General features: G+C 46.4%; 9 protein-coding genes across 9 annotated transcripts; 4 read left to right on the top strand and 5 right to left on the bottom strand.

Moving 5' to 3' along the window:
- Positions 1–615: 615 nt before the first annotated feature.
- On the top strand, positions 616–1,120 carry HD556DRAFT_753651 (uncharacterized protein). The gene has a single exon (XM_041311507.1). It carries the CDS (start codon positions 682–684, stop codon positions 979–981), a length of 300 nt encoding a protein of 99 aa, XP_041156963.1. The 5' UTR covers positions 616–681; the 3' UTR covers positions 982–1,120.
- Positions 1,121–1,736: 616 nt separating this feature from the next.
- On the top strand, positions 1,737–3,757 carry HD556DRAFT_1394636 (uncharacterized protein). The gene is made up of 2 exons (XM_041303649.1): positions 1,737–1,828; positions 1,880–3,757. The coding sequence occupies exons 1-2, from the start codon at positions 1,819–1,821 to the stop codon at positions 3,358–3,360; spliced, it is 1,491 nt and encodes a 496-aa protein (XP_041156962.1). The 5' UTR covers positions 1,737–1,818; the 3' UTR covers positions 3,361–3,757.
- Positions 3,758–3,913: 156 nt separating this feature from the next.
- Positions 3,914–6,304, bottom strand: HD556DRAFT_1296294 (amino acid permease/ SLC12A domain-containing protein). Its single transcript, XM_041299433.1, has 11 exons — positions 6,264–6,304; positions 6,076–6,214; positions 5,907–6,018; positions 5,845–5,850; positions 5,645–5,789; positions 5,376–5,595; positions 5,105–5,320; positions 4,970–5,045; positions 4,590–4,918; positions 4,296–4,529; positions 3,914–4,242 (listed from the first exon to the last, which is right to left on the bottom strand). The coding sequence occupies exons 1-11, from the start codon at positions 6,269–6,271 to the stop codon at positions 4,237–4,239; spliced, it is 1,491 nt and encodes a 496-aa protein (XP_041156961.1). The 5' UTR covers positions 6,272–6,304; the 3' UTR covers positions 3,914–4,236.
- Positions 6,305–8,006: 1,702 nt separating this feature from the next.
- Positions 8,007–9,094, bottom strand: HD556DRAFT_753610 (uncharacterized protein). The gene is made up of 3 exons (XM_041311506.1): positions 8,696–9,094; positions 8,452–8,640; positions 8,007–8,383 (listed from the first exon to the last, which is right to left on the bottom strand). Exons 1-3 carry the CDS (start codon positions 8,995–8,997, stop codon positions 8,206–8,208), a joined length of 669 nt encoding a protein of 222 aa, XP_041156960.1. The 5' UTR covers positions 8,998–9,094; the 3' UTR covers positions 8,007–8,205.
- HD556DRAFT_753596 (uncharacterized protein) lies at positions 9,095–9,774 on the bottom strand. The gene is made up of 2 exons (XM_041311505.1): positions 9,548–9,774; positions 9,095–9,498 (listed from the first exon to the last, which is right to left on the bottom strand). Exons 1-2 carry the CDS (start codon positions 9,647–9,649, stop codon positions 9,193–9,195), a joined length of 408 nt encoding a protein of 135 aa, XP_041156959.1. The 5' UTR covers positions 9,650–9,774; the 3' UTR covers positions 9,095–9,192.
- Positions 9,775–11,041: 1,267 nt separating this feature from the next.
- Positions 11,042–11,561, bottom strand: HD556DRAFT_1394623 (uncharacterized protein; the record flags this gene model as incomplete). The annotated part of the gene is given in 5 exon segments (XM_041303648.1): positions 11,042–11,065; positions 11,087–11,118; positions 11,138–11,422; positions 11,456–11,462; positions 11,489–11,561. Coding segments are annotated over 3 exon segments (270 nt in total), but the record flags the coding sequence as incomplete, so codon positions are not given.
- Positions 11,562–12,374: 813 nt separating this feature from the next.
- HD556DRAFT_1310950 (uncharacterized protein) lies at positions 12,375–14,302 on the top strand (the record flags this gene model as incomplete). Its single annotated transcript, XM_041300483.1, has 7 exons — positions 12,375–12,753; positions 13,032–13,053; positions 13,102–13,243; positions 13,550–13,570; positions 13,666–13,748; positions 13,842–13,953; positions 13,988–14,302. The coding sequence occupies 7 exons, from the start codon at positions 12,375–12,377 to the stop codon at positions 14,300–14,302; spliced, it is 1,074 nt and encodes a 357-aa protein (XP_041156957.1).
- A 7,788-nt stretch (positions 14,303–22,090) lies between these two features.
- On the top strand, positions 22,091–22,529 carry HD556DRAFT_1310949 (uncharacterized protein; the record flags this gene model as incomplete). The annotated part of the gene is made up of 3 exons (XM_041300482.1): positions 22,091–22,252; positions 22,304–22,321; positions 22,398–22,529. 3 exons carry the CDS (start codon positions 22,091–22,093, stop codon positions 22,527–22,529), a joined length of 312 nt encoding a protein of 103 aa, XP_041156956.1.
- A 2,722-nt stretch (positions 22,530–25,251) lies between these two features.
- HD556DRAFT_1242981 (GPR1/FUN34/yaaH family-domain-containing protein) lies at positions 25,252–26,272 on the bottom strand (the record flags this gene model as incomplete). The annotated part of the gene is made up of 7 exons (XM_041298328.1): positions 25,252–25,403; positions 25,458–25,549; positions 25,600–25,695; positions 25,746–25,832; positions 25,883–25,933; positions 25,985–26,094; positions 26,150–26,272. 7 exons carry the CDS (start codon positions 26,270–26,272, stop codon positions 25,252–25,254), a joined length of 711 nt encoding a protein of 236 aa, XP_041156955.1.
- Between the last annotated feature and the right edge of the window lie 805 nt (positions 26,273–27,077).

Genomic DNA, 27,077 nt, shown 5'->3' with positions numbered 1-27,077 from the left:
ACCGTGGTTCAGGACCGGACCTGGCCATCACTAATTGCCACATGCTACCTATTGTCACAGTGGCATGACAAGATCGGATCTCCCCTTCCCAGGTGACGGATGAAGCTAGTCGCGTCATGCTAGCAAGGCTTCGGAGAATACGAAGGGATATCAACCAGCGGCACTGAGGATGACGGTGTCAACTTGAACGCAGTTACTCAACTGCTGCAACGAACCTCACGTGATTTGATGCTTAGTCAGTGCCTGTCTCGACTCTCGAGGCTGTCGGTACGAGGTGTTGGGGTACATACGCACTAACGTCGTGGTCTGCCTACTTAAGACTCAGAAGGTCGCGATAATTATACCCTGAAGATGAAAATGACTTAAGTGAGCAACTGCGATCTGGCTGTTGTGCTGTATTTCCAACAGAAACGATCGCGTAGTAAGAGCAGAGTTCTCGACTCGACTCAAGCTAAATTTGTGTCATGATGGTATCAGTACTCAATTGCAGTCGGAATCACTTACACCGTGTATTCCGGACGTTCCTTGGGAAAGCATGATGTATGCCAGCAAGGAGCGTACAGGCCGAGAGTCTTGCAAAAAAGTTCAAACTCACATCGTTCAATTAGGGTTGCGGTGGATCAACAGATAAGTTCTTCCTAAAATGCATATACAAGTTATTCAGCATATAAAAGGAAGAAGATGACATTTCAGATTTATTCGATCGCATCCTCATCATACATAATGCGTTTCTCCTTTGCAATCGTGCGAGTGTTCGCCCTCGTTACTGCTTTTGCATCATCAATATCTGCCATGCCCACTGATACTAGCATTGGGTACTGTCCCATGTTTTGCCACAAACAGAGTGAATGTAGTACCTGCATCTACAACCATTGCGTGAGTTTCAGTAGTTTGTGTCCTGGATTTAACCGCACGACTCACCGACATGGAAGAGCTTCATTGTATGCACGGGTTGAACGTGACGTAATACGAACATACTAACGGCCCAATATATCGAGTAACTTCAATTTTGAGTACAAGGTGGAGATGATGAGATTAGACTCGGTTCACAGAGCAGAGAAATAGAAGTTGATCGATGATTTAATTGCTGTGATGATGCGGCGATTAATTGGTCTTTTGTTTCTGATAAGGAGAAGTACGTAGCACGGGCGCTAACAAACAGACGATTGAAACCAGTACGATGTCGCAGTGAGAAGTTGATGTATTTCAAGAGAGGCTACTACAAAGAATGTAAAATGCCGAAACAAGCATCGTATCGTCAGCCTACGGAGCACACAACACAGGCGCCAAGGGTGAAACAGTCACCAAAACATCCGGTAGGACGATGCAGTGGGAAGACAAGCTGAGCTACTTGGAGCCTTCCACAACGACATAAAGCGGGAAAAACTTGGCCTGGAGAGATGACGATAGGACTGACGCGGGCTACATTGAGGTCGTTCAGACACTGTGATGTGCACCTCGAAAGATGTGAGACCCACATCTCGAGACGTGGAACGCGGTGAGAAGCGGGGATGCTTGTAACCAGGAATGGAATCTTTGAGCACATAACACTGGGAGCCTATCAATGAAGCGTGGGTTATGCGCTGGCAAACATCAAGAAGGTCGTTTCGGAGATATGGACAGTACTAGTACTGATACGTGGGTATATAAACAATGAATGTAAACAATAATTTAAAGTCAGCGGTCTTCGAAATAGGCAAGTGTTGTTGATGCTACGAAAAGAGGACAATGGTTTAGAAGCACAAAAGACATGTTATTATTCAAAGTTAGATATATACCAGCCATGCACTCAAGGCTTTTCATCCATTCACCTACAGCATGAATACACGTGAGTTATATCTTCTTGTCTTTGACTACCAAGTAACTAACCTCATTACAGTTTTCAATCGTGCTTCATTGAAGCGTAGCTCTCGTACTCGTACCAGAAAACCCTCAGACGCTGGCTGTCCATCAACCCTCGAAATAATACCAGAGTGCTTAGAAATTCACAATGACTCACGCCTCACTCTATCCGAATTCACATTCTCGATCGACGATGCCTTGGTCATGCTCAATGACACCCCTCGTTCACCTACTCTATCTGCATCCTCTTCCACAGATGATAGCATGCCTGCTACCCCATGTGCATCAGATGACGAAGATCTTCCTCTTCCAACTCCCCGTCTAACACCAAAGCGCATCACCATTCGTCCTCTGTGTATAACCAAGACCCGTTCTATAGTCTGCGAGGACGTCACCAATCCTCCTGAAGAAGAAGACGAGTACGATTTTTACACACGCCAATTCGAGGACTTTATCTCCCTATACTCGCCTGTGCCCTCTGCACCAGCACCAGCCCGTCCAGAATCTATCATTCTCTCACCCGAGGTAGCACCCCAGCCACCAAAACCACGCGGACGCAGTCGTTTCTCAAAGGCTCTCCCACTCCTTCCTCTCCCTACCCCACCTCTTACGTCTATTCCACCCGTTCCGCAGCTACCAATCTCAGCTATCCGGAAAAAACGTGTCCTTCCACCCTTGCCAGTCTACCCACCACCCCCACCCCCAATTGAAAACCGCCCCCCTCCTCGTATGGCTGTCCCCTCTGACATCGAAGAGCTCGATGTTCTCGAACAAGAGGAGCAACAGCCAGTTTGCCCAATCGTCATCGAACAAATATGGTTTGACGATGAGGAAGAATCCATATATTCTCAGCCTTCCTTCGTACCAAGCCAAGACATCCACCCCACTGCACCAGCAGTCCCGGAAATACTCAGCCTTCCCCGCGCAAGCACCGACTCTGACACTCCCCGGTCGTCTCTGGACTCATTTTCAAGCAGTCAATCCCACTCTTCCTTCTTATCCTCGAGCTCGTCTGAAGAAAACGCCCCCATCTCCCCCTTCTCCTTCCCTCCCACTCCAGGACCCGAACCCCACCAACTCAGCAGTCGATGGAGCTGTTCCACGATATCTTCACACGTTACTGAACCTCCACGCACAATTTTGAGTCCCTTGCGTGGGGTGTTTGTGTCCAAATCGAAGTTGAATTCAAGGTCGAGGCGGGCGCCTCCTCCTCTGCTTCCGATTATGTCTACGCCTCCTCGATCTCGTGCATCACATAGCTCATCGCCTTTACAAACGCGGAGCAACACCCAGAATCAGACCCGGTCACAGAGTCCGTACAGAATGCCCCTAACACGAATGTTATTCCCCACGACGCCCTCCCCGCCCACAACGCCCACGCCCAGCAGGCACATCCGCCGTCAACAATCACACTCGTCGACGTCTTCTGAGTCGTCTGAAAGCGGGAGCTGTGAGAGCGGAGGCAGTGCGGGGTTGAGAAGGAAACCGATTCCTATTGAGATGTTTTTGAGGGCTTAATTGTCTGAGCGTGGGTGGGGTTTCGATCTTCCTGTCTATTGTCTTTTCCGTTGTTCTTTTGTTCAAAGGTTTTGTTTTACCTTTTTCGATGTCTCCTTGCTCTCGTTAACGACGACGATTTATGATTATTGTATCCATCATCATCACTCGCAGCTCGCTCATTCATGCATATTAATATCCATAATGTACCTGCATCTTTCCGTCACTTTGCATTTCCTCGTTGACATGTCTTTCGTTTTTTTTGTCTCTGAACTCTTGCATGTCTTTGCATTCCATCACGTTTCTACGCACCCTCTCTGTCTCTATAGCATGGTCCACTTGTAGCCTAGTTCATACTACGATGAAATGATATCCGATGTTTTGACGTTCCATTGTAAAGTTTGGTGAACAATGTTCGTGACGAGCGAGACCCGGTAAATTTCCCACAGACATGTCTTTACAAGGTTGGAATTCAAAAGAAAACCCGTTTCTCTGCAAGGTTCACTGGATACAAGGTGCAATGTGCTTCATCCACAAGTAAGGACCATTTTGGTTCAGTAAGATGGAAACTCGTTGTGTGACAAGATACATTGTCGAGACAACTGGTCTTGCAACGGAACAAAACGTTGTATTCACGGTAGTTAAGGTCCGAGATACGAGATGATGGTGGTTCAAGTGATGAGAAAAATAAAATAAAAGTCCAAGTATAAGCATCGTAAGCGATACACAAGACCATGATAAAACTTGAAATTGATCGGATATTATTATATCAGTAGAGTTGGTAACGACATACATCAACGAACAGCCAAGTATATCAGATAATCGAGGACTTGTAAAAAAGTGATGTGATTGACGCCAATCAATGGGCCCCAGGTGTTATTGCAGGTATTGCTACATCTACAACTGAGGTGACGTCAGTGATGTCAAAAATTGCAAAGTGAAGCAGCTATGCTCACCAGCCATTGCAAGAATGCTTCCAGCTTGTTCTTTGGCGGGGGATCATCATACATGTCCGCCACGATTTCAGCTATATCGGTCTTGAAGTCCATGTCCTCTGGAGCAACAGGCTTGGTACCATAGTAGAAGCGAGCGCCAAAGTACATGATTGGCCAGGTGATGAAAAGGATGTAGTTGGTGATGAAATTTGCAATATCCCACTCTCCTTTGAGGAAAACGTTCCATCCGTTGAACTAAAGAGTAGAGGAACAGTTAGTCTCAATAGCATTAGTGGATACGAAAAGTTGGCATACGAAACAGATGGTGACCGTTGAAACTGCTCCCCACCACGCTGCGTATGGCTGGAGATTTGTGTAGTAAGGGAACGTCTTGCGGTCGATGCCTTGGACCTGTGTACCCTTGTAGAAGCGAAGGTACGTCACCGAGATACCAAACCACGTCATAAGGCCAGCGACGGATGTCATGTTGGCAAACCAGATAAATACTGAGCCCGCACTGGCGGACACAGCCATGAAGGTAAGAAGGGAGAAAGAGGCGGAGAAGAGGATAGCGACATAAGGCAGCCCGTTGCGTGAGGTTTTAAGGAAGACCTTGGGAGCATTTCCTGAGATTGCAAGACCATCTACGAAAATCGTTTATTTCGACGAGTTGACTCCCAGATCAGTATACGCACAAAGCGCACGAGACGAAGTGTACAAGTCACTAGATGCGGCGGACCATGCCGAGGTCAACAAACAAGCATTAATGATCTGTTTTGAATACCAATGACAAATTTCTAGGTAACAAGGGAAGGCCAAATGCGGCTTACCGAAGGAAGTGATTTGATTCCCGCTTTTTCGATAGCAATGACGAATGGAGACTTGGCGGCTGTTTCACCAGCCAATTTGAGATGTGGGTCGTTGGATGGTACAAGCAGACCAATGATGAATGTTCCGCCGATGTAAAAAAGCAATATACGGATGTATACTCGACGGATGGCTTTGGGCAAGTTACGACGAGGATTCTTCGCTTCTCCAGCAGCAATCTAGGTGGGATTCGTAAGTAATGGATTTATTGAACAAGTTTAGAGTATAACGTACAGCAACAATCTCGGTTCCAAGGAACGAGAAAGCAGCTTGAATCAAAACAGCCCAAAAGCCAAGGAATTGTCCTTTGACACCTTCGATGCCATTATACTGAACGAATGGTCCAGGATTTTTCCAGTAGCGGAATCCAATGCGGTCATGGTTTGGGCCACCTCCTAAATCGATGATTATACCGATGATAATAAGACTAGTGATTGTGATGATCTTGATGGATCTGTGGTGATCTCAGAATACAAGATTGGGATATAGTACTTGGTACGCACGCAAATATGAATTCCGCCTCGCCGTAAGCGCCAGCGCCGAGCATGTTAATGGCGAGAACGACGACAAGACATATGACGACCCACACTGAATTATTGACAGCGGGATTCCAAAAGTTTATCAACACTACAGCAGCAGAAAACTCGGCTGAGATGATAAAATGTCAGTGGGTACGCTAAGAAAATGTATTTAACTCAAGTACCAGGTGCTAAAGAGTAAGAGGTCAGTAATTGTGAGAAATGAAAGAGGAAGAATGGGACTTACAGGTAATCGTCCAGTTGTACCAGTAATTCCAACCCACGGCAAAAGAGAACGCAGGGTCGACGAAGCGCTCGGCCAGTTTGATGGGACCACCAGGTATAGGCAGGTAAGAAATCTACGAGACATAAAGATCAGGTATGTGATCTAGATCTAGGGCGTGCAGCAAGCATACCATTTCTCCTAAAGTGATCATGACGCAATAGACGATGGAGCCCATGATTGTGTAACCGAGCAACAGACCGATGGGGCCTCCTTGCGTTAAGGAGTTTGCAGTTCCAACAAAAAGACCAGTACCGATAACACCGCCAATACTTGACGGAGGTGAGAATTTGTCAGAAGAAAGAAGAAAATATAACAGACCTAATCATGGTGATGTGACGATTCTTGAGTTTACGTTGCAGGATGTTCCGCGAGGGCCCCTGAATAGACTCTCCATCATGGTTTGAGATGTCAGAGAATTCGCCTCTGCTAGTGTGATAAGCAGCAGCGCCCGTCTTTTCAGTATCCATTGTGGCGAGCGCTCGTGAGCGAGAAGAGTAGGAGGGAAGAGATAAGACTTCAACCCAACCACGATTCATACTAGATATATGAGTGTCCGGCAGGCCAGGCACCGCACGGTTACAAAGAGGGCATCATCGCTCCTTCTCCCTGGACTTGCCGTAAATCTGCTCAGGCAGATCTGATAATTTCGCTGGAAGAGGTATTAACATAATGGCATCTACCATTCCATGCAGCTCCTATATGATATTGTACAGCATCGGCATCTGATTGGAGTGATACGGTCTACCATTTGGAGGTACAACATAGCCTCCCAGTGCTGTTTACACGATGAGCATATAGCTACCAGCATTTAAACATAGAGATAACTTACCGATCAAACTCATATCATTGGAATCTCACTCGCGGAGGAGGCGCGTAATAAGGCGCGTCATGGGGCGCGCCATCTCCGAGTTGCAACATCTCACCGTAGTTTTGACCTTTATGACCGCAACGTGCAGCCAGCTGGCGGCCTTCACATCGGTGTCAGTTAGTGGTTTCTTGTATCCGTGGACCAGGAATGTGGCTGGCAGTCTGTAAAAGTATACCTCTAAAGTATGTATATCCATAGTATCCCCATAGACGTTGACTGTATCTGCATCAGAAACGAGTAAATTGAACAGTGTCCCAGAAAATGGGCTAGTCGTAAACCTACACTGGGACTGTCCATAATGAAATCCAATTTACTGATGCCGGCAGATTCTGCTTATGATGTTCATCTATGGCAGATCAATGATCATATCTTATCTTCAGCTGCTACTATAGCTAGTGGTAAATGAATTTTACAAGGTTCAGACAGGTCAAGACTTGCCAGCAAACGGCCCTTCTTCAAATTCATGCGTGCCCTCGCACGACTGGGATCGAGGGGTCTTAAGCCCTGCGGTGGAGACTTGCCTACAATCCACGCGGCGGATTTTGCAGCAGGTTGGCGCAAAGTGCATGTGCTCTAAAAACAACCCTGAATTGTCGCATGTCACATGTGACAGAGAATTTTAACTGCACCTGTATCATAGGAAAAAACCAGCAGCATACAGCCTCCCACAGCTGTTCTCGAGCATTAGGCGTTCAAGAAAAATAGGATAAATGGGGGGCATCGGGCCGAGCACAGTTCCTATGGCCTCCCGTTGGACCACAAGCTTGTGAAGCTGACAGCCTACTATTACAGAACATTCAGTCATGGTACAAACACGCAAAGCGGTGTGCCCGCAAAATGATCATATTATATGGTTCACAGCCTGGGCGGTTGAAACTTTAGCATATATCGAAAAGGAGAGCGCAAGTACATACTACAGACTGCTTCTAGAGATTCTCTGTTCGTGTATAGCATGCCTTCTAGTGATCGTCAGGGTCGGTCCGAGTCCAGCCTGAGACCTGAGGTTTCACGGACTTACATCGGAAAGGTTACTTCATGTGGAACATTGATGACGGTCCTTTGGACGAGGTTTGCAGTCCGAGATTAATTGCAGTCCCAGGAGGTAGTGAATCATATATACGAAGCATCTACTGCATGAGAATGTGTCTTTAGCAATCAGAATAAGTAGGAGTGGCCACCAGATGAGGCGCGATAAGCGGCAGTAATGCGAGCAGGACCACAGGTTGCCAGAACAGTTGTAGACGAGCGGAGCTGGGATTGTTTCAAATCTCGCGGAGAACGGCACGAACTTCAAGTTCGCGTCCCATGCAAAGGTTTACATAACCGACGCGGCCAAATCAGGTTTAGAGTCCGAGGGACGGCTGAGGATGACGTGTACCGGTCACGGTCAACTTATCGACAACAACAATTTGCCAAGTGCTCCTTACAGATACCTTTGAACAACATGCATATGCGAGTCACGACGTTAGGCTGCGGAGATATGCATAAAGAAGCAGCGCGTTCGTATGCCGCTTGAGGAACAAATCGGAGGGCAATATATTCGTGCTTGAGGATATTTGGTAGCCAGTAGCTACCACGGCAGTTTTAGTAACGTGTTCACAATTTGACAGCCCGAGGTAGTAGCGCATGTGTACGCACGTTATAAATGATGTTCTAGCTTCGGTGTGAAGTCCCAAAACCTTCAGTGATTTATCGAGATAAACTGTTACTTTGTCCGCCGAAATGACAATTGAATCCATATCATCGAGACTGATGGATATTGGATTGAATGTATCCACTGGTTGCGGTCGGGATGCCGATGATCGGGGAAATGCTTGCAAATTTATCCTGCGAAGAGGAATACAAGTTAGAAGAGCGATTTATGTATCATCAGGGGACTTGCTGCGCCTCCCAGAACAAGTATGACACATCTAAACCGGAATAATGTTCAGTCAGACTCCCATCTTGATGGGTGCAGACGTTCCATTCTAAACGTTGTCCATGCTCTTCCGTGGTAACAACAGGATAGATGACAGCAAAGCTCCAATCAGGAATGAGGGAAAGCTTGACGCAAACATCGATGTCGGAGGGCGAGTATAGATAAATGACTGGCTTTTTAATATACGGCTCATCATCATAGACTTCAAGATTGACGGAGTCACCATCCTTGATGTGATATGATCCGATACTCCGGTTTGCTTGCATCACTACCCCGCGGATCGGAAACCCTACCCAAAACTACCCCGACATCAGTGGGATGATGGCCCAATATCCGACTAGCATCAGTAATAAGTTTGTCCACCTTCATCTCCCTCGGGATTTTAGCAGTCTGGATCTCGCCAGATGGAAAAACAAGTTTGATTGTGACTTTGTCATTGTTCCTGCTATGTGGTCTCAACTTCAGTACTGGAAACACTTGTAGAATATTTTAGGTGCGTACGAGCTGTCCTGTTCGTTAACCTGACTTGGTGCCGATTGATTGTCAGGCAGTGAAATAGCCGAAGCATCAAGTGGCAGTGGGATGGGCAATGTCATTTCCGCGCGCTGCGTCACTTCAACGATGTTAAGCAAGTCAATGACATCGGACCATATCTCAGCCGTGATGTCCACATAGTAGCCATCGCAAATATCGAGCTGATTGGTCTGAAATATGACCACATCTTTCGGAATGTTTGGGAAATGTTTGCAGGCAGAGTCAAGCATGAGCTTATGATATCTATGAGCCATTAAATATCTAAATAATTGTCCCACTCACATTATACGACCTTTGCCGTTTAACCGTGACCCGTTTTTGTCCATGTTTCAGAACAAGACGTCGGGAAATTTGTTTCTCTTTAGTTCCAGTCTTCATATACATGTTTGAGGGTTTCAAGTAGAGGGTGACGACACTGTCTATGAGCTATGGCATGCTGGCACTTGATCCCTCAGTAACAGCAGGCTTGGTGGCTATGGCATCCACTGCACATGATGCTATGTTGCTACGCGTTTGTTTGCATGACCCTTGATTGGGTGGAACAGCCTCAGTTCAAAATGAAGAAAAAAGCAGGTGGGATCCCTTGATCGAATCAAAATAAATTTTGATTTCCGAACCAGTGTTACGCACTAACATGAACAAAGATATGAACAAGGATGGAGCGAATCTGATCCAGAACGCACTGTATTCAATGCATCATGCGCTTAATGTGATGGTGATGTATTGCACTACCAGATACTATCGTGTTGCAGTAAGCTTTCATCCTGTACGAGTGAGTCCGTCGGATAGGCAAAGAAGTCATTGGCAGACTACAAATTTTACACGTTGGAACAGGGGCCAACGGCCAGAGCCAGAGCAAGGCAGACGAGCTGTGATAAAGATGCAACTTGACTCGGTCACTCGGAAGCCATGGTGGTCTCAGCGCATTGACTAGTGTTTTTGGACTTCTGGGCAAATTACATAATTGTCATGCTCGAGTTTTGGGCGTAGCTATTTTGACGCGGTCCTGCCGCGCCTGCCGCGGTCGTGACGCGGCCGTGACGCGGCGTGACGCGGATGTGACGCGGCACTGACGAGCCTTGAAAGCTTGACGCGGCACTAACCAGCCTTTGACGCGGCCACTGACACGCCATTCCTATATTCTATATTCCACTTCCAGATCAAGTTGGATGAGTTTACGACCATTCCTTTGTTACTTTATTTGCCTCAGAGCCATGTACAACTAGGTATACATAAGCCAATGACTATTTTCTTTTCCTTCCTCTCTGGACCCTTCGAGCCTGTGGAGCACATCGACGTTTAACGGGCAGACATTCTTCGGCCGGCAGAGAAGGAACTACAGTTTCGGATAGCTCGTCTGCAGACTCCAAAGATGTAGCATCAGAGTTATCACTGAATAAGGGGCCGCGCTGTCAATCACATAGTAAGTTAGATATCTATCGAACGGAGCAGGTAATGTCTTCCTCACTTGAAGTTCACTCTCGCTATAATCTCTTACAGAAACCCATTCATCAGGAATTCCGAGATACACATTCCATCGCCTGTGATAATAAGGGTTTCTTCTCGTCGAAGTTCTCGAGCCCAGAGGAGACAAAACGAAAGAATGCTTAGTAAAACAAATTTATTACTGCCTATGGACAATTACAGTGTACGACGTCTAATTCTGTCAGGATGAAAAGGAACACTGTTAGAATATCAATTATTATGACAGATCTAAAATAAAATATACCTAAGTTATACGGACAGTGTGACAGTTGAGGTGGTGAGGTCTGACACGGCATGAATGAAGTTTGACGCGGCGTGACGCGCCTGTGACGCGGCACTGACGCGGCATGGAGGAGGTTTGACGCGGCACAACTTGTTTGACGCGGCACTGACGCGCATGTGACGCGGCAACTGACGCGGTATGTGCTATGGTTGACGCGGCACTGTAGTAGGCCTTGACGCGGCATAGAGTGTGGATGTTGATATTAGTACAGAGACTTGCGAAGATATTTGGGAGAACTTGTCATGGTGTGAGTAGTGCTTGACGCAGCCTAAACGAGGCTTCTGACATGCCATGGTTGGGGCTTGACGTGGTGGTGCAGGGTATAGAGAGTGGATCAAACTTGGCAGGGTGAGGTCGAGGCTTGACGCAGTGAGACAACATTTGACACTGCATCTGAAAACCAACATAGATGAACGAATTAGAGGTAATGCAACAATATAGGACTGACGCGCAAGATGCATACTAGTAGTATGAACGCAGAGGACAAGCACTGTAAATTTGGTGAGAGGTGAATACAGCACTATAGAGGCTGTACGCAGGCAGACACTCATATGTTGATCATTAACGATGATTCAAAGTGTTTGGAATGTGATATGAAGTTGTGTAAACATGATCTGTACGTTGGAATTTGTTACAGTGCCGCGTCACATATGCTGCGTCAGTGCCGCGTCACAGGCGCGTCACGACCGCGGCAGGCGCGGCAGGGCCGCGTCAATTTCACCTGGCCCTCGAGTTTTCGTCATAAAATACTAGCACTGTACATAGACCTGGACCTGGCCATGGGTAGTTGCAGCTTTTTATGCACACTTCGATTCAGATACTTAACATGAATACATGTACGTGAGTTAAACACTCTTAACTTAGGACCAATTGAGTAATAACTTAATATAGTTTTCGTTCGCGCATCACTGAAGCGCAGCTCTCGTACTCGCATCAGAAAGCATTCAATATCAGATACTGGTCAGCTGTCCACCATCCCATTCGCATTCAACCCTCTAAATAATCCTAGAGTGCTCAGAAAATAACATTCGCTCACCCAAGACATTCACCGTCGACACACTCTGCATCATCTTGCACAGATGACAGTAACTCCGAAATGCCTGCTGCCCCAGGTGCGACAGACGACGACGACTTTGCCAAGCCACACTTCCCAACACTCTCCAAACTCCCCGTCTGAGACCCAAGCGCATCAGCATCTGTCCATAATCAAGACCCGTTCTATCGCCTGCGCAATGACGAGGATGTCTCAGAGATCATAGATGCTCATGTACAAGAAGAACTGGAAGATGAGTACGATTTCTACATACGCCAATTCGAGGACTTCATTCCCCTATACTCGCTATGCTCCCTGAATCAACACCTGCCCGCCCGGACTCCATCATCCTCTCACACGAGGTAGCACCCCAAGCACCAAAACCATGCGGACGGAGTCGTTCATCAAAAGCTTTCCTACTCCTTCCTTTCCCTACCCCGCATTCAACAACTGTCCCACCCGTTCCACAGCTCCTAGTCTCTGCCTATGAATTGCGGCCATCATTGTGTGACATGCCTGAACAAGCACAACCGCCATTACGAATGTATACTCTACAGAGGCATACCATAGGCGATCATGACGTGAAACAGCGTTTCCGTTCACATTGTGCTTATATAGATCCTGTCGAACGTTTTCGGAAACAGTTAGAATCAGAAGTCGAAGTAGGGGGTTTCACAAGGGATCTAGGTGTGTTTTATCAGGCGCAGATACTTATAATTGTATGATCCACCGGCTCACGTCCGTTATGGCGTTTCAGCAGGAGCAACAGTCACCGAAGCTGCATCGTGGACTGACCTGTACGGAAATAATATTGTCTTTGCATGTCTTATCTAGTATCTACCAATCTCACAAAAATCACGACCACTCCACTTGACGATGCATCGATCAAATCCACAAATTACTAGTAACTCGCGCGTTAGCCATACTGCGCCGATGTGAAGGCAGAAACACAACCCACTGTACAGAAAGGAAATTCCTGTCATGCAAGTGAGTCACATTATCACACCCAGGGAAATCACTGATACTCACGCAAAGCCCCCAAGTGCAGTCCTCGCAATTTACGTCAATCCAGCAAAACCAGGGACATTTCTGGGCACTATCTTCAATGGACGTCGCAGAGATTGATGATGTTAAAGTAGCAGTGACGGCAAGGACAATTGCAAAGGAGAAACGCATCGTGTGTGAGGATGTGATATGAATCTTAACGGTTAGTACGAAGGAACCTCACTTTTATATGCTGAATACATTCTAGGAAGAACTCGTCCACCGTTGATACACTAGAATCCTCTCAATATCCCCATATTCGACCACATAATGTCTACAATGCCAGCAGAGTATCTTCTGGAAATTTGGTATGGATACAACGTTTGAAACTCCCTGAAACGAAGACATCTCGATCCCAGAATATCCACCCCCTCCGACCCCATCCGAACATTCAAACTCCATCTGCACTAGCAGTCATCGTTTCCATGCACTAATCTAGACACGTATTTCCAGCGGCTCGGTGTGTGCAACCATCTTCACATAACGCCAAGGGATATTGATACATGTGGACAAGCTGATACACTACTACATACTTGCCTCCCTACTGTTCCGCAGCCAATGATTGATCCACCCCCAACCTTCCTTCGCATCAGCCCGAGATGTCCACCCGATCTCACCTGCAGTACCCGAAACGAGATGTAACTCCTCCGTGCAAGCACTGACTCTGACGCCCCCCGGTCATCTCTTGACTCGTTTTTAAGCAGCTCCCACTCCTCCTTTTCATCCTCAAGCTTATCTGAAGAAAGCACCGCGAACCCACCTTTCTCCCTCTCACGCCAGGACCTGAAACCCACCGATTTCGCAGTCGACGGAGCTGTTCCACGGTATTCTGACTCGCTGCTGGTCCTCCATGCACGATTCTGAATTCGTTGCGTAGGGTGTTTGTGTCGAAATCGAAGTTGAAGCTGGGATTAGGATCAGGATCGGTGGCGCCTCTTCCGCTTCCGATCATATCTACACCCTCTTGTTCTTGCGCATCACCAACATCCAGACCCAAACGCGCGTGCAGAGTCCGTACAACATGCCCCTAACACGAATGGTGTTCCCCAACGCCTCCCCACCCAGTGTACCCACACCCAAATACATCCGCCGCCAGGACTCGCGCTTGTCGATTCTTTTGAGTGGCTGGAAAGTGGGAGTCGCCTGGGGGTCGAGGGAGCCGATTCCTGTTGATATGTTTCCGAGGCCTTGATGGAGGGCGGGTTTCGATTTTCGTGTTTGCTGTCTTTGAGTTTTTTTAATTTTCTTGTTCTTGCTCTTGTTTTTGTTTTCACTTTTGTCGAATGTACGATGTCTCTTTGTTCTTGTTCACGATGACGACGATTCGTATCGTCTTTCCAGTGTCTCAGTCTCTGACACGCTTGCTCTGACACACCTTTTCATTCCGTCATGTTTCTGCTATACTGCTAATCACTCGACGCTAGGCAATAAAAGTATTTAGTAGTATTTCAAGTCATCTCTCAATCGACAAAAAATTATGCCAACTTCTGACGGTGCATCGATCAATTCTACAAATCACCAATAAGTGTCAGAACGACCATACACTGCACCGATGTGAAAGCAGAAACACGACTCACTATATAGCAGATGTTATTGAGCTGCCATGCAGGTGAGTCATGTTATCCAATCCAGGAAAATTATTGATACTTACGCATAGCGTGAAGTCGGGGCAGGGGTTTGTGCAATCTGAATTAACGAGGCAATACACATCACAGACTATGGCGCCTGCCGGGTTCTGAGCGGGCGTGGCAGAGATCGATGATGTTAAAGCAGTAATGACGGCGAGGACAACTTGAATTGCAGAGGAGAAACGCATTGTTTGTGACTGGTGTGATACGGGACCACATCATTCTGAAGACAGCTTTTATGTGCTGTTTGTCGAAATTCTTGCGTACGTGCGCACTGGTTGTGCATGCATACCTGCAATACTATTACCAGCAGATCTTGCCAGCTAACAAATTATGATCCGTTCTCAGTCATCATCCGTTTTGTTCTCACCATGAGCTTTTGCCGTCCGTGGATAGACTCGTAACCAGTCTGACTATAGGAGATGGTGACAATTTATTAACGTAGTCAGACTGGTCGAACTCGGAGTGGCGAAGCGAGGAGTTTGAAATTTGGCAGATGCTGGTACGCCGCTTTGGGTAACATTACTTGTCAACAACTCTTACCGTGAAATGTACAGTACATCACGCCGGAGCACTAATAATTGATTAGGACAAACTGCTCGAACCCCTGAACCTATTATTTACAAAGACAAATTTAATGCCTCGAGTGAGTAAAAGTGTTGTATCTTTAGCGTACATGATCTCACTGCAGCAATTTCAAAGGTGTGACAGTTCGGATTGTGTCGTTGAGAGGGCCTTCGTAAAGTCCATTGGGAGATTCATCGACCAGCCTGGCTACACCACTTGTGCAACCGTGGTAGTATTAGGCCAGGCTGGTTACGAGCCTAGTCCGTGGACCGTGATATATTCTCAGCACACAACACTGTTTTTTGCATGGCTTCGAGTTCGTCGATTGCAGAGGCTTCTCTCTTGGTTCCTCCTGCTTCGCTTGTGGTCTCCGATCAAGCATTTCCAGACGACAGGAACTCTATAGTGACATCGTGCGTTTTACGGTTTTTTTGAGGTTTCTCGAGCGCATCTATGGGCATCGAGACAGTATCCTGCGGGTGTTTTGTTGCCTGTTGCCGTTGCAAGTCTGCAGCAACTCATGGAGAATTTTTCAATCTTTACCAGGGAGCAATATGTTTCGATTGCGTTTGCACATGCGGTTCGTGTCATGTCCATACATCATAAGGATTATATTTTGCGTGTGCATGTATGTAACGTGCATTGTATATCTAATCTACTTGTTTTTAAGCTCTTGAAGGTTCCCCGGAGAGATTTTTCGAATCAAACCCTTTTTGAGCCTTTTTGCCACAGTTCTTGTCAGGCAAATGCGGCCGCACATCGTGAGACTCGCGCAGGGCTTTGTGAAACACAACGCCTAGAGATTTTGGCTCGAGATGCAGACTCACATTCTGAAGGTCATCGAGAGCACGCTCATTCTGCTTCAGATGGTGTTGAATTTCCGTTGATTCACACCTTTGAAGAGAAGCGGGATATTATCTCGGAGTTTCAAGACAAAATGTCTCCTGAAGCACTTAAACGAGGAGCGTTTGTGCGCATAATATCTTCGTCACTGTGTGGATGTTCATAAGGTGCTTCTCCATTTGTTGCATAATGATTGTTTACCAGAACATACGCTGCCACTGCGTTGATAAATAAGCAACCGAGGCAACCTGTCAACTCATTGGCTAATTTTCAGTAAGGGTTTGGTACGAAATGCACGAGTACAGATCACGGCACTGCACAGACGGTTCGTCGAAGTCCAGACTCCACAATTAAGTCATTTCTCGATCGACAGAAAAATACGCCAACTTCCGACGGTGCATCGATCGACGATCAACCCTAGTTACCCTACAAATCACCAATAAGTGTCACAACGACCATACACTACACCGACATGAAAGCAGAAAGACGACTCACTAAAAAGCAGACGTTATCGAGCTGCCATGCAGGTGAGTCATATTATCCAATCCAGGAAAAATATCGATACTTACGCATAGCTTGAAGCCGCAGGTGTTTATGCAATTTGCATTAGTGGCGCAAAGCAAGGGACAATTATCGGCGCCTGCTGGGTTCTGAGCGGGCATGGCAGAGATCGATGATGTTGAAGTAGTAATGATGGCGAGGACAACTTGAATTGCAGAGGAGAAATGCATTGTTTGTGACTGGTGTGAAACGGGGCCACGATGATCATTCTGAAGATAGATGATTAACTTTTATGTGCTGTTTGTCGAAATTCTTGCGTACGTGGTTGTGCATGCATACCTGCAATGCCAGCAGATCTTGCCAGCTAACTTGAGAGTACTTAACTTGGTGTGACCGATACCAAAAGCACTTGTGACACGTACATTTTTACACTGCCTTTGTTAGCACTGGATGACTTTGCGTGGGATTTAGTAGAAACGTTCAAGCTTCAAACATACTTCCGAACCTTTTTGTGCCGAGAAGCAGATTATTCGTTCCAAACTCTAACCTGGACGTCTCAGAGGTATATAGATTCAAAATGACTTTCAAACGTGGATTTCCTAGTGGCTCTCATACTGGACTCGTGGTATGTTTCATCCTCCAAAATATCATGCTGGATTTGATGTTTTGGAAGAGTTAAACACAGTGTAAGTGTAAATTGGAAAATGTCACAGGAAATGCGAGCGAGTTGTAACCAATGAGGGCCGCCATGCCATAGCTATAGGTGTGTTTTCAACTCTTTACTTTTACCCTTTGATTCCCATGTATGCACATATGGTCAACTTATAACGATACGACTTACAGATTCTGCGCTTGCTATGACTTGGTAGCGCCTGGACAACCACAACTGCAACTACAACCACCTAGTCGCATAATTCAGAATCGGATCGAGGTGCTCGCAGCCCACAGTGGGTATGGTTATTTACTCGCAGCACCTTTCACAGATGTACAGCACCCCCCTCTAAGGAGTTTGAAAAGATGGATTGTCGAACAATGCTGAAACGGTCTAAATCGAAAGTCAGAGTTGGGAGCTGTATGGTCCGGGACCTAAGTGTGTTTTTATTAGTTCCATCGTACGCATGTATACTCATAATCGTACGATTTACAGGCCTGTCTTCGGCAATTCAACAAGGGCAAGAGTCACTGACATTGCATGGCTACACCGTGGACTTCGGATCTATGCACTACTCAATAGTGCTACTATTTTTTGTGTCCTGCAAGTTACATGTCCTATCTACAGACACTGCCTAGTTGAGCGAAAATTCTGCGTCAACTCCAATATGTAATCGGACCGATATTTTATGGATGCACATTGAGCAACTCGACCATTCACTAGTAACTTGCACGTTCTATACTGCATTGATGTGAAAGCAGAGATACGACTTACTACGCAGAGAAAAAAATCTCTACACTGCAGGTGAGTCGTGTATCACATCCAGGAAAAGATCTGATATGGGATCTCCTACTCCTTTTCATCCTCAAGCTTGTCTGAAGAAAGCGCCACGATCCCACTTTCTCCCTCTCACGCCAAGACCTGAAAACCACCAATTTCGCAGTCGACGAAGCTGTTCCACAGTATTTTGACTTGTTGCTGATCCTCCATGCACGATTCTGAATTCGTTGCATAGGGTGTTTGTGTCAAAATCAAAGTTGAAGTTGGGATCAAGATCAGTCTTCCACTTCCGATCATGTCTACACCCTCTTGTTCTTGTGCATCACCAACTTTACAAATGCGGACCAGCACCCAGACCCAAACGCGCGTGCAGAGTCCGTAAAAATGAAAAACGAATGGTGTTCCCCATGATGCCTCCCCACCCAGTGTACCCACACCCAAATACATCCGCCACCAGGACTCGCGCTTGTCGATGTCTTTTGGGTGATCGTATAGTGGGAGTCGTCTGGGGGGTTGAGGAGACCGATTCCTGTTGAGATGTTTTCGAGGACTTATGTGGCAGTCGGTTTTCGATTTTTGTGTTTGCTGTCTTTGAGTTGTTTTGTGTTCTTGTTCTTGTTCTTTCACTTTTGTTGAATGTATGATGTCTCTTTGTTCTTGTTCGCGACGACGACAGTTCGTATTGTCTCTCAGTCTCTGACACGCTTGCTCTGACACAACTTTTCATTCTGTCACGTTTCTGCTACACTACTAATCACACTCGACGCTAGGAAATAAAAGTATTTAGTAGTATTTCAAGTCATCTCTAAATCGACAGAAAATTATGCCAACTTCCGACGGTGATTGATCAACCCTACAAATCACTAATACTAAGTGTCACAACTGCACCGATGTGAAAGCAGAAACACAACTCACTAAAAAGCAGGTGTAATCGATCTGCCATGCAGGTGAGTCATGTTATCCAATCCAAGAAAAATATTGATACTCACGCATGTCCTGAAGTTGCAGGCACTTGAGCAATCTTCATTAGTGTTGCAAAGCATGAGGCAATGATCGGCGCCTGCCGGGTTCTGAGCGGGCATGGCAGAGATCGATGGTGTTAAAGCAGTAATGACGGCGAGGACAATTGCAGAGGAGAAACGCATTGTTTGTGACTGGTGTGATATGGGGCGACGATGATCATTCTGAAGATAGATGATTAGCTTTTATGTGCTATTCTTGTGTACGTGGTTGTGCATGCATACCTGCAATACTAGTATGCCAGCAGATCTTGCCAGCTAGTAACTTGAGAGTACTAATTTGGTGTGACCGATACCACAAGCACTCGCGAGTCGTGCCACGTTTTTACACTGGCTATCTACGATGATGTTTTGGTGTTTCACTGGATGACTTTGCGTCGGATTTAGAAACGTTCAAGACTTCAAATATACTTCCGAACCTTTTTGTGCCGAGAAGCAGTCAATCAAAGATTATTCGTTCCAAACTCTAACCTGGACATCTCAGAGGGTCTCTAGATTCAAAATGACTTTCAAACGTACTAGTAGATTTCCCAGTGCCTCTGTCACCGAAGACACATCACCTCCGAGTCTAGGAATAGGGTTTGTGCATCACTGTTGCAAACCCAGCATCAAGGATGTCCACCATGGACTTGCAATGGATGGACTTGGTAGCAGGTCACCTTGAACGAGATATGCGCGATGTGTTACGGTCTGCATTCAGAGCGTCTCTGTCATCAGTGAATTCGATATTGTGGCCGTGTGAACTATAGAAGAATGCTAAACAGCTTACTACGCACGTACGGTCAACGTGTAACAATACGATCTACAGATTCTGCGCCTGATATGACTCGGTGGCGCCTGGACAACCACAACTGCAACTACAACCACCTAGTCGCATAATTCAGAATCGGATCGAGGTGCTCGCAGCCCACAGTGGGTATGGTTATTCACTCGCAGCACCTTTCACAGATGTACAGCACCCCCCTCTAAGGAGTTTGAAAAGATGGATTGTCGAACAATGCTGAAACGGTCTAGGTCGAAAGTCAGAGTTGGGAGCTGTATGGTCTGGGACCTAGGTGTGTTTTTATTAGTTGCATCGTACGATCTACGGGCATTAATAATGCTACTATTTTTTGTGTCTTTCAAGTTACATGTCCTATCTACAGACGCTTCCTAGCTGAGCGAAAATTTCACGCCGACTCCAATATCTAGTAATTGGACCCATATTTTCTTGATGCGTGTTGATCGACTTGACCATTCACTAGTATGCGCGTCCTATACTGCATCGATGTGAAAGCAGAGATACGACTTACTACGCAGAGAAAAAATCTCTACCGTGCAGGTAAGTCGTGTATCACATCCAGGAAAACTACTGATACTCACACAAACCCCGTAATAACAGTCTGCGCATTCTCCGTCAGACCCGCAAAACCAAGGACAGTCCTCGTAGTCCACGTCAGTGGACGTGGCAGAGACTGATGATGCCAAAGCAGCGACGACAGCGAGTATGATTACAGAAGAGAAACGCATTGTGTGTGAGGATGGAATATGAGATCAAATAAATCTGAAGGGTTAGTGACAACTTGCTTTTATATACTGACGTTGTTTATTGTATTATGAGGAACCTATCGACTGGAATCCGCTTACTGCCTTCATGTCAAGCGAATGTCCAAGCTTTGCTGAAAATTTTGCGTGGTTATGGCACATTACGCCACATAAAATCTGCAATGCCAGCAGATTGCGAAAGGTCTTTTGCCAATTTGAAGACATCGATCCCACATTCCGTCCTCATCTGAACGTCCGAACCCCATTAATCTCGCTGCATCCCACAGGTCCTCGCTGTGTGCAGCCACCTTGCATGCAACGCCAAGGAAGCAATAAAGATGTCGTGGTGTGTTCCTACGCGTTCATAGTTCTTTCTCCTATTGACAGTTCTTTCCTCACTACTATGGCGACGTCTGCTTCATTTTACGGCGTTGTTGGTCTTCAAAATGGAAGCAGATATCAGAAGTCTAGTATACTGACTTTCATTCAGGATACAGTAGATTGGACGAAGGTCTAGACTCTAGTTGATTCTAAAGACTCTCGTGCGCTGTACTTAAGCGACCAATATACGGGATTTTCTTATCAACAAAAACAGTCAATGGGATAATCAAGCAAAATGGTTGTGGATTCAGCACTTGGAACGTTGGGCTAGCGGCTTTCTGTACAAAACATGGTTTAAACGCATAGACTTATCTCCCTTTACATAGCATCCTAACCTCAACGACGGAGGCCAAGACATACAGTACCGAGGAAAATGCATTTCGAATATACGATGTACACGAAGGTGCATAAGTGGGCCGGAGAATCACCAGACATTCATTAGCGAGATCGGGCATTAATTGTTCTGGATCGGAATTTTTGGTCCCTCCTGCCAGTGCTCCACTGACGGATCAAGTTGAACGATATTTCTGACCAATTGAGGATCGTATGACAAAGCTCATTAACGCTCTCCCAAGCGGCTCTTGATTACAGCAAGTCCATCCCAAATAAATGATGTGGTGTTTCGAACGAGATCCGTGTGAGATGAATGAAGGCGAATGGAGCTATGCTAAACATATGAAGGCAGATCATGAGTGATGTAAAGCCAGAGAACGTCGTAATATGTGGTCGGAGGAGATGGGCCAGCTCTTGTTGGAAGAAATGCGACGTATTCTTGTATTTATTCGGTGGCAGGGAGACTCTATGTACCCGACTTTGAGGATTATTAGACATAAAGATATCTCTCTCTGCCTGTATCCTGTGATGTAGTTGCATATGGAGATGACTCTGGTTGGAAATGCGAGTGCTCAAGCAGTTCCACATCAGCCAATAGACCCTAAGTGCTGGCAGTATGCTGGCACCGTAGAAATTCATTTTTTTGAATGCACGCACATCCACGCAACAGGAATTCCAAAGAATATAAAAGCCAGCTGGCTTCCTACGATCGCCTTCAGAACTACCTGATCCCATCTCACGGGTCGCAAACAATGCGTATCGCCTCTACAATGGTCCTCGCCGTCATTACTGCTCTAGTATCATCAACCTCTGCCGGCCCCATTACCGGTGATGAGGCTAGCGCCAATAAATGTCGCACATGGTGCACTTCTTTCTCACAATGCGACAGCTTGGACTGCTATTACAATGTATGCGTAAGTATCGGCATCTTCCTGGACTTGATAACATGACTCACCTGCATACAGATCTTCTTTCTGTGTACAGTGAGTCGTGTTTTTGCTTTCACATCGGTCCAGTATGGCAGTTGACACCGACGCGCGAATTACTAGTGATTTACAGAGTTGGTCAATGCGCATAAGGAAATTACACGTCCACTTCATGCAGCTCTTCGCATATTGGAGTTGGCGTGAAATGTTCGTGAAATATAGGGAATGTTGGACTGAGATAAGACGTGCGAGGACACAAAAATAATACTATCAGGGGGCGTGTCGATCGTCGGTGTGATATAGACGGACTCGAAGATCAAATATAAGTATGTATGCGCACGATGGACCTGATAAAAACACACCTAGGTCATGCATAATACCGTACAGCTCCCTACTCCGACTTTCAACCTTTCAACAACACTCGAAAGGATTCAGATAGACATGCAATATCTGAACGGAGGACCTCCTTCAAGCCGTATCTTCCAATCACATTGTGAGCATCATGAACCTTGAATCAACTATTGATTCCTTGGCAAAACAATATGATTGTCCCGGCAGACCAAGTGCGTGACACGTGCAGAATCGATATACACCTGTAGAATGTAGTACATTCGTAATTATGTGCACACGATATGAAACGATAGCTGCCAAACACACCTACTAGGAATATACGCGATCCTGCGCTTATCATATACTTTGGCTGCCGAGACGATCACCGCAAATAATGTAACGCAGCCTGGGCAAGTTTTCGGTCCACATAGTACGTATCTAGATGATCCTGTTGAAATGATCAGAGCCGAAAGTCGAACCAGGGAAATGTACGGTACAGGTCCCGGGACCTATAGGTGTGTTTTTATTTGGTCCGTCGTGCGCACGCCGCATATAGTATCGTCACGCGTCACTTCCAGAGTCATGGCACTGACAACCGCAAGGCTGCGCCGTGAATTGATCTACACCTCCCTTTATAGTCCTACTATTCTTCAAGTAACATGTCTTATCTACAGACTCGAACTTTTCCTAGTTGAACGAAAATTTCACGCCAGCTCTGGTATGTAATTAGGCCGATACTTTCTTGATGCACGTTGATCAACACGACCGATCACTAGCAATTTGCGCGTCCCATACTGCATCGATATGAAAGCAGAAATATGACTCACTCTGCAGAGAAACCAGTCCTGCCGTGCAGGTGAGTCGTGTATCAAATTCAGGAAAACTACTGATACTCACACAATACCCGAGACAGCATTCCATGCATTCTTCGTCATACTGGCAAGTCCAAGAACATTTATCGGTGCCCGCATCCATGGGCGTGGCAGAGATTGATGATGCAAAAACAGCAACGACGGAGAGGACAGTCACAGAAGAGAGACGCATTGTGTGTGAGGACGCCTTCTCAAGCGAACTGAATCATGAGGCGTTGCTACCCCGTTCACCTTCACAGACTGGTAGCAAGGCACCGCTAAGTATCATAACAGAGAGCCTTTTTATGTCAAAGATCTGTGTGACGGTGATTGGTTTTATCTCATGGCTCTATACCCCGCCCTAACATAGTATTTCAGGAATGAAACTCTAAGCAGTAACCATCCTTTTTCAGCACCAACCTCCACATGTGGCCTCCTCTTCCCCACATTTTCCGATCACCATCGCATACTTATTCTTCTGCCCATCCTCCCGGTGAAAGCGCATCGCAAGCGAAGTATTTTTTGATATGCTCAGGATAGGTTGATTGCGCACGAGCCGTTGCTTACACCTGAGCTCCCTGTGATTTGTCTTCGTCGAGGGTTGTTTGGGTATCTGGATGCTGTCACGGCCCATGCTGTTGAACACGGCCTGGAAGGGTGAAGAAGCCAATTGTGGTGAGACATCTATTTAGATCGGAGTCTGACGAGGATAGAAGATGCTGGATGAGACAAAGTGACCCTTGTTGGGTGGTGGTTCAAGTTCACATTGATCTCTGACTTGCGCAATTATCTTGCAAGAGATAGTACAAGTAGCGAGTCTCACCTTCATTCACACCGCCGGCTCAGTGTCAATGCCGGCATGCGACTGCTGCGTATTTGCAATCCTTTGCGTGCCTTCCTTTGACTTGCAAGTTGCTCCTCCATTTTGTTTCACGACACTATTAACCGTACATGGCTGGTAACCACCTACACTTTCCATGGCTTAGTCGGTTTTCAAAATGCGTAGAGGTATCAGACACTATTGGAAATACGACGGTTACCTTGCTTTGCATGACGGCGACGACTTAGCCGTCATCATTTTTACCTCTGGAGCTAATACAGCTTTCGTCGAGGATCACACCTATTGTCGCCTTGACAGCATCTATGCCTGCCAGTGTCAGTTCATGCGGCGGCCTACACTAGCCATGTTTTTCCACCGCGGATTGTTGCAGTGATGTTTATGCGTGTAACCAGCTTCTTGTGAGTACGGACCATTTGTTTTATTCAACACCATGGCTCACCATTTGTCACACTCGTAAGGAACCTGCGAGTACAACTCTGAAGAGTAGTTGCAGCCAGAGTCACTGGCACATCGCAACAGTGAGTTACGTCCCCCTCTCGCTTCAGGTTCTGTAATCACGAGGTGGGCGATCCACGAGTCGCACACGACTATCTACTGTCCTCGTCCTGGCGATTCATATTTCCTTCCTTCTTAAGGCGTCCAGTGAATAATTTCAGTCGCTTTTGAAATCGAGCAATCCAATCCAGGTATTGTATTTTCGAATGTGCCTGAGCATACACTAGCGCAGATATGATATGTTCTGTCCCCTCCAAGCGCCGTCGTCGAGGCCCCAGATAGGACTTCGAGCCACGGCTGACTGTATTTATTATACTAATCAAACCAGAACCGAAGCATGGTAAATTACCCCACATCACCGCTGAACCTCATCCCGCCGTAGAATCTAACACAAACGCGCTAATGGAAACGTAATTGAGAATGAAAATCAAAGAAAAGAAATAGCGATCGGCTGAAGACTACCACAGTACTTAAACATTAGAAGGGGCTGTTATGAGGAGAGGGAGGCGAATAAACGAGAACGTTGTTTGTTGGGTCCAGAAGAGCGAGAGGGCGCTGTAGTATGCACCGAAGGAAGCGATGATGCCAAGAGCACCACCTGCAGTTGCAAAATGTGGGTTGCCTACGTATCGCACGTCAGACAGCACATAATACTAGAAAGGCAAAAAAAACGCACCGGTAAAAGCATTTATGGAAAGACAAGTGAGCGCGCAAATGGTGAATCCGAGCGTTACAACGATGGGGGCGGTTGTACGAAGTGCGCCAAGGCTGTCAGATTTTTAAGGATGTGTCTGCAAAGCATACTTCCTCAGACTCACAAGAAGAAGAACATAATCAAGTCCCAGATGGCGAGGTAGATCCCGATGGCGTTGTAGAACTCCTGCCCAACAACCCCGTCAACAGTGTATGCAGCCCTGAAAGGTATGTGAGAGAGGACATGCATCAATGCTTGCAAACAACATACGCGAGGCCGATTTGAGGGAGGTAGAGAGCACCAAAAGTGAAATTGAAACCTCCGTAGGTAGTAAAGACTGTTGCACTGAACGTGTTGCTGTGGAAAAATCTCAGTGATAGCTCTCCATCCAAAGGTCAGAACCATACCCAAGGAACATCTCCCACATGCCCACAAGCGTTTGTGAGATGCCACCGTAGCTGAAAATGACTAGGTTACAATCAGATCATTTGCGAGTAACGAAAACTGACAAGGTGGCGAAAACCAAGACCAAGTTGGGACGACCAACGCTTTTGGAGGCGAGCGTCAATACTGACGAGCACAGGAAGACGGTACCATAAGCCAGCATACCAAAAGGTGCCTGAAATCCAATTACATGCTGTTGACATTGTAACAGTAAAACATGAAAGATATACAGGGTTACCATACGTCCTCTGAAAGGGCTGCATCTGTGGTGCAGGGGGTGCTGGGGGGTCCATGTTGACGGTTTGGACGTAGTAGTTCTCCCTTGGGCCCTCTTTTGCAGTATTAATAGACATGACTGGATGTCCAGTGTCGACTTGTTGTGCTATGATCCTTCAGAGAGCGAGAATAAGGTCAGTTGTGCATATCTACTTCAGTCCTTTACAGTGCTACTAGTATACTTTTATTTTTGTACAATCTACAAGCTCATCTGTATCACACAGACAGCACTAGATGGCGCCGTGGACTAACCTGCAGCGTCCTTTTGGTGTTGTTACACGTCTTATTAAAGGCGTTTATAACGAGCGCGAGAACAACGAGGAGTCTAGAACGAGAAAGATCTCAGTGTCTTGAACGAAACTCTATTACAAACGGTGCGTCTACCTAGAACGAGAAAGCTACAGCTAACGTTAGACGTGTTAACAACTCTAGGTGACTTTTAGAACGTACATCTCAGTGTCTTGAACGAAACTGAGATGCACCTGCGCTACTGGTACTGGTCTTATAGTAAGTGTGTCAGGAACTTGAATATATGAATGAGAGACTGAAAATAATCTAGGATGCGAGCCGATGTCACTCCACCGCTCGCCTATGTCCATTTTGGCTTGAGCTCGTACCTATCACCTCCCGGACATCCTTATCTCGGATCCTTCGGCTTCTCTCGTCTCGGACGTCTCGGCTTCGTAGTCCAACACTTATCTATGGACACACGTTCTGCGTCAACTCCAATAGTATGCAAAGAGCTGATTCACCTTGATCAACTCGGTCAATCACTAGTAATAGTAACTCGCGTGTCAGTGCCAGCGGTCATACTGTGTCGTCCTCAACTCCCACGTTAGTGGAGGGAGGGCCTTGTCGAACGCAAACGGATTCTGGGCCATT

This window comes from Suillus plorans, assembly GCF_016647745.1.
Source record: "Suillus plorans strain S12 chromosome Unknown HD556scaffold_54, whole genome shotgun sequence".
Taxonomy (NCBI): Eukaryota; Fungi; Basidiomycota; class Agaricomycetes; order Boletales; family Suillaceae; genus Suillus; species Suillus plorans.
This window is presented reverse-complemented; position numbering and strand designations above follow the sequence as displayed.

Coding starts and splice junctions, on each gene's coding strand:
- HD556DRAFT_753651 (XM_041311507.1), top strand. CDS start 682: ATGACATTTCAGATTTATTCGATCGCATCCTCATCATACATAATGCGT.
- HD556DRAFT_1296294 (XM_041299433.1), bottom strand. Junction 6,019..6,075: donor TGATCACTTTAGGAGAAATG/GTATGCTTGCTG, acceptor TATGTCTCGTAG/ATTTCTTACCTGCCTATACC. Junction 4,919..4,969: donor CACTTCGTCTCGTGCGCTTT/GTGCGTATACTG, acceptor CGATTTTCGTAG/ATGGTCTTGCAATCTCAGGA.
- HD556DRAFT_753610 (XM_041311506.1), bottom strand. CDS start 8,997: ATGCAAGCAAACCGGAGTATCGGATCATATCACATCAAGGATGGTGAC. Junction 8,641..8,695: donor TACTTGTTCTGGGAGGCGCA/GCAAGTCCCCTG, acceptor TCCTCTTCGCAG/GATAAATTTGCAAGCATTTC. Junction 8,384..8,451: donor GCTAGAACATCATTTATAAC/GTGCGTACACAT, acceptor CTGCCGTGGTAG/CTACTGGCTACCAAATATCC.
- HD556DRAFT_753596 (XM_041311505.1), bottom strand. CDS start 9,649: ATGTATATGAAGACTGGAACTAAAGAGAAACAAATTTCCCGACGTCTT. Junction 9,499..9,547: donor AACGGCAAAGGTCGTATAAT/GTGAGTGGGACA, acceptor AGATATCATAAG/CTCATGCTTGACTCTGCCTG.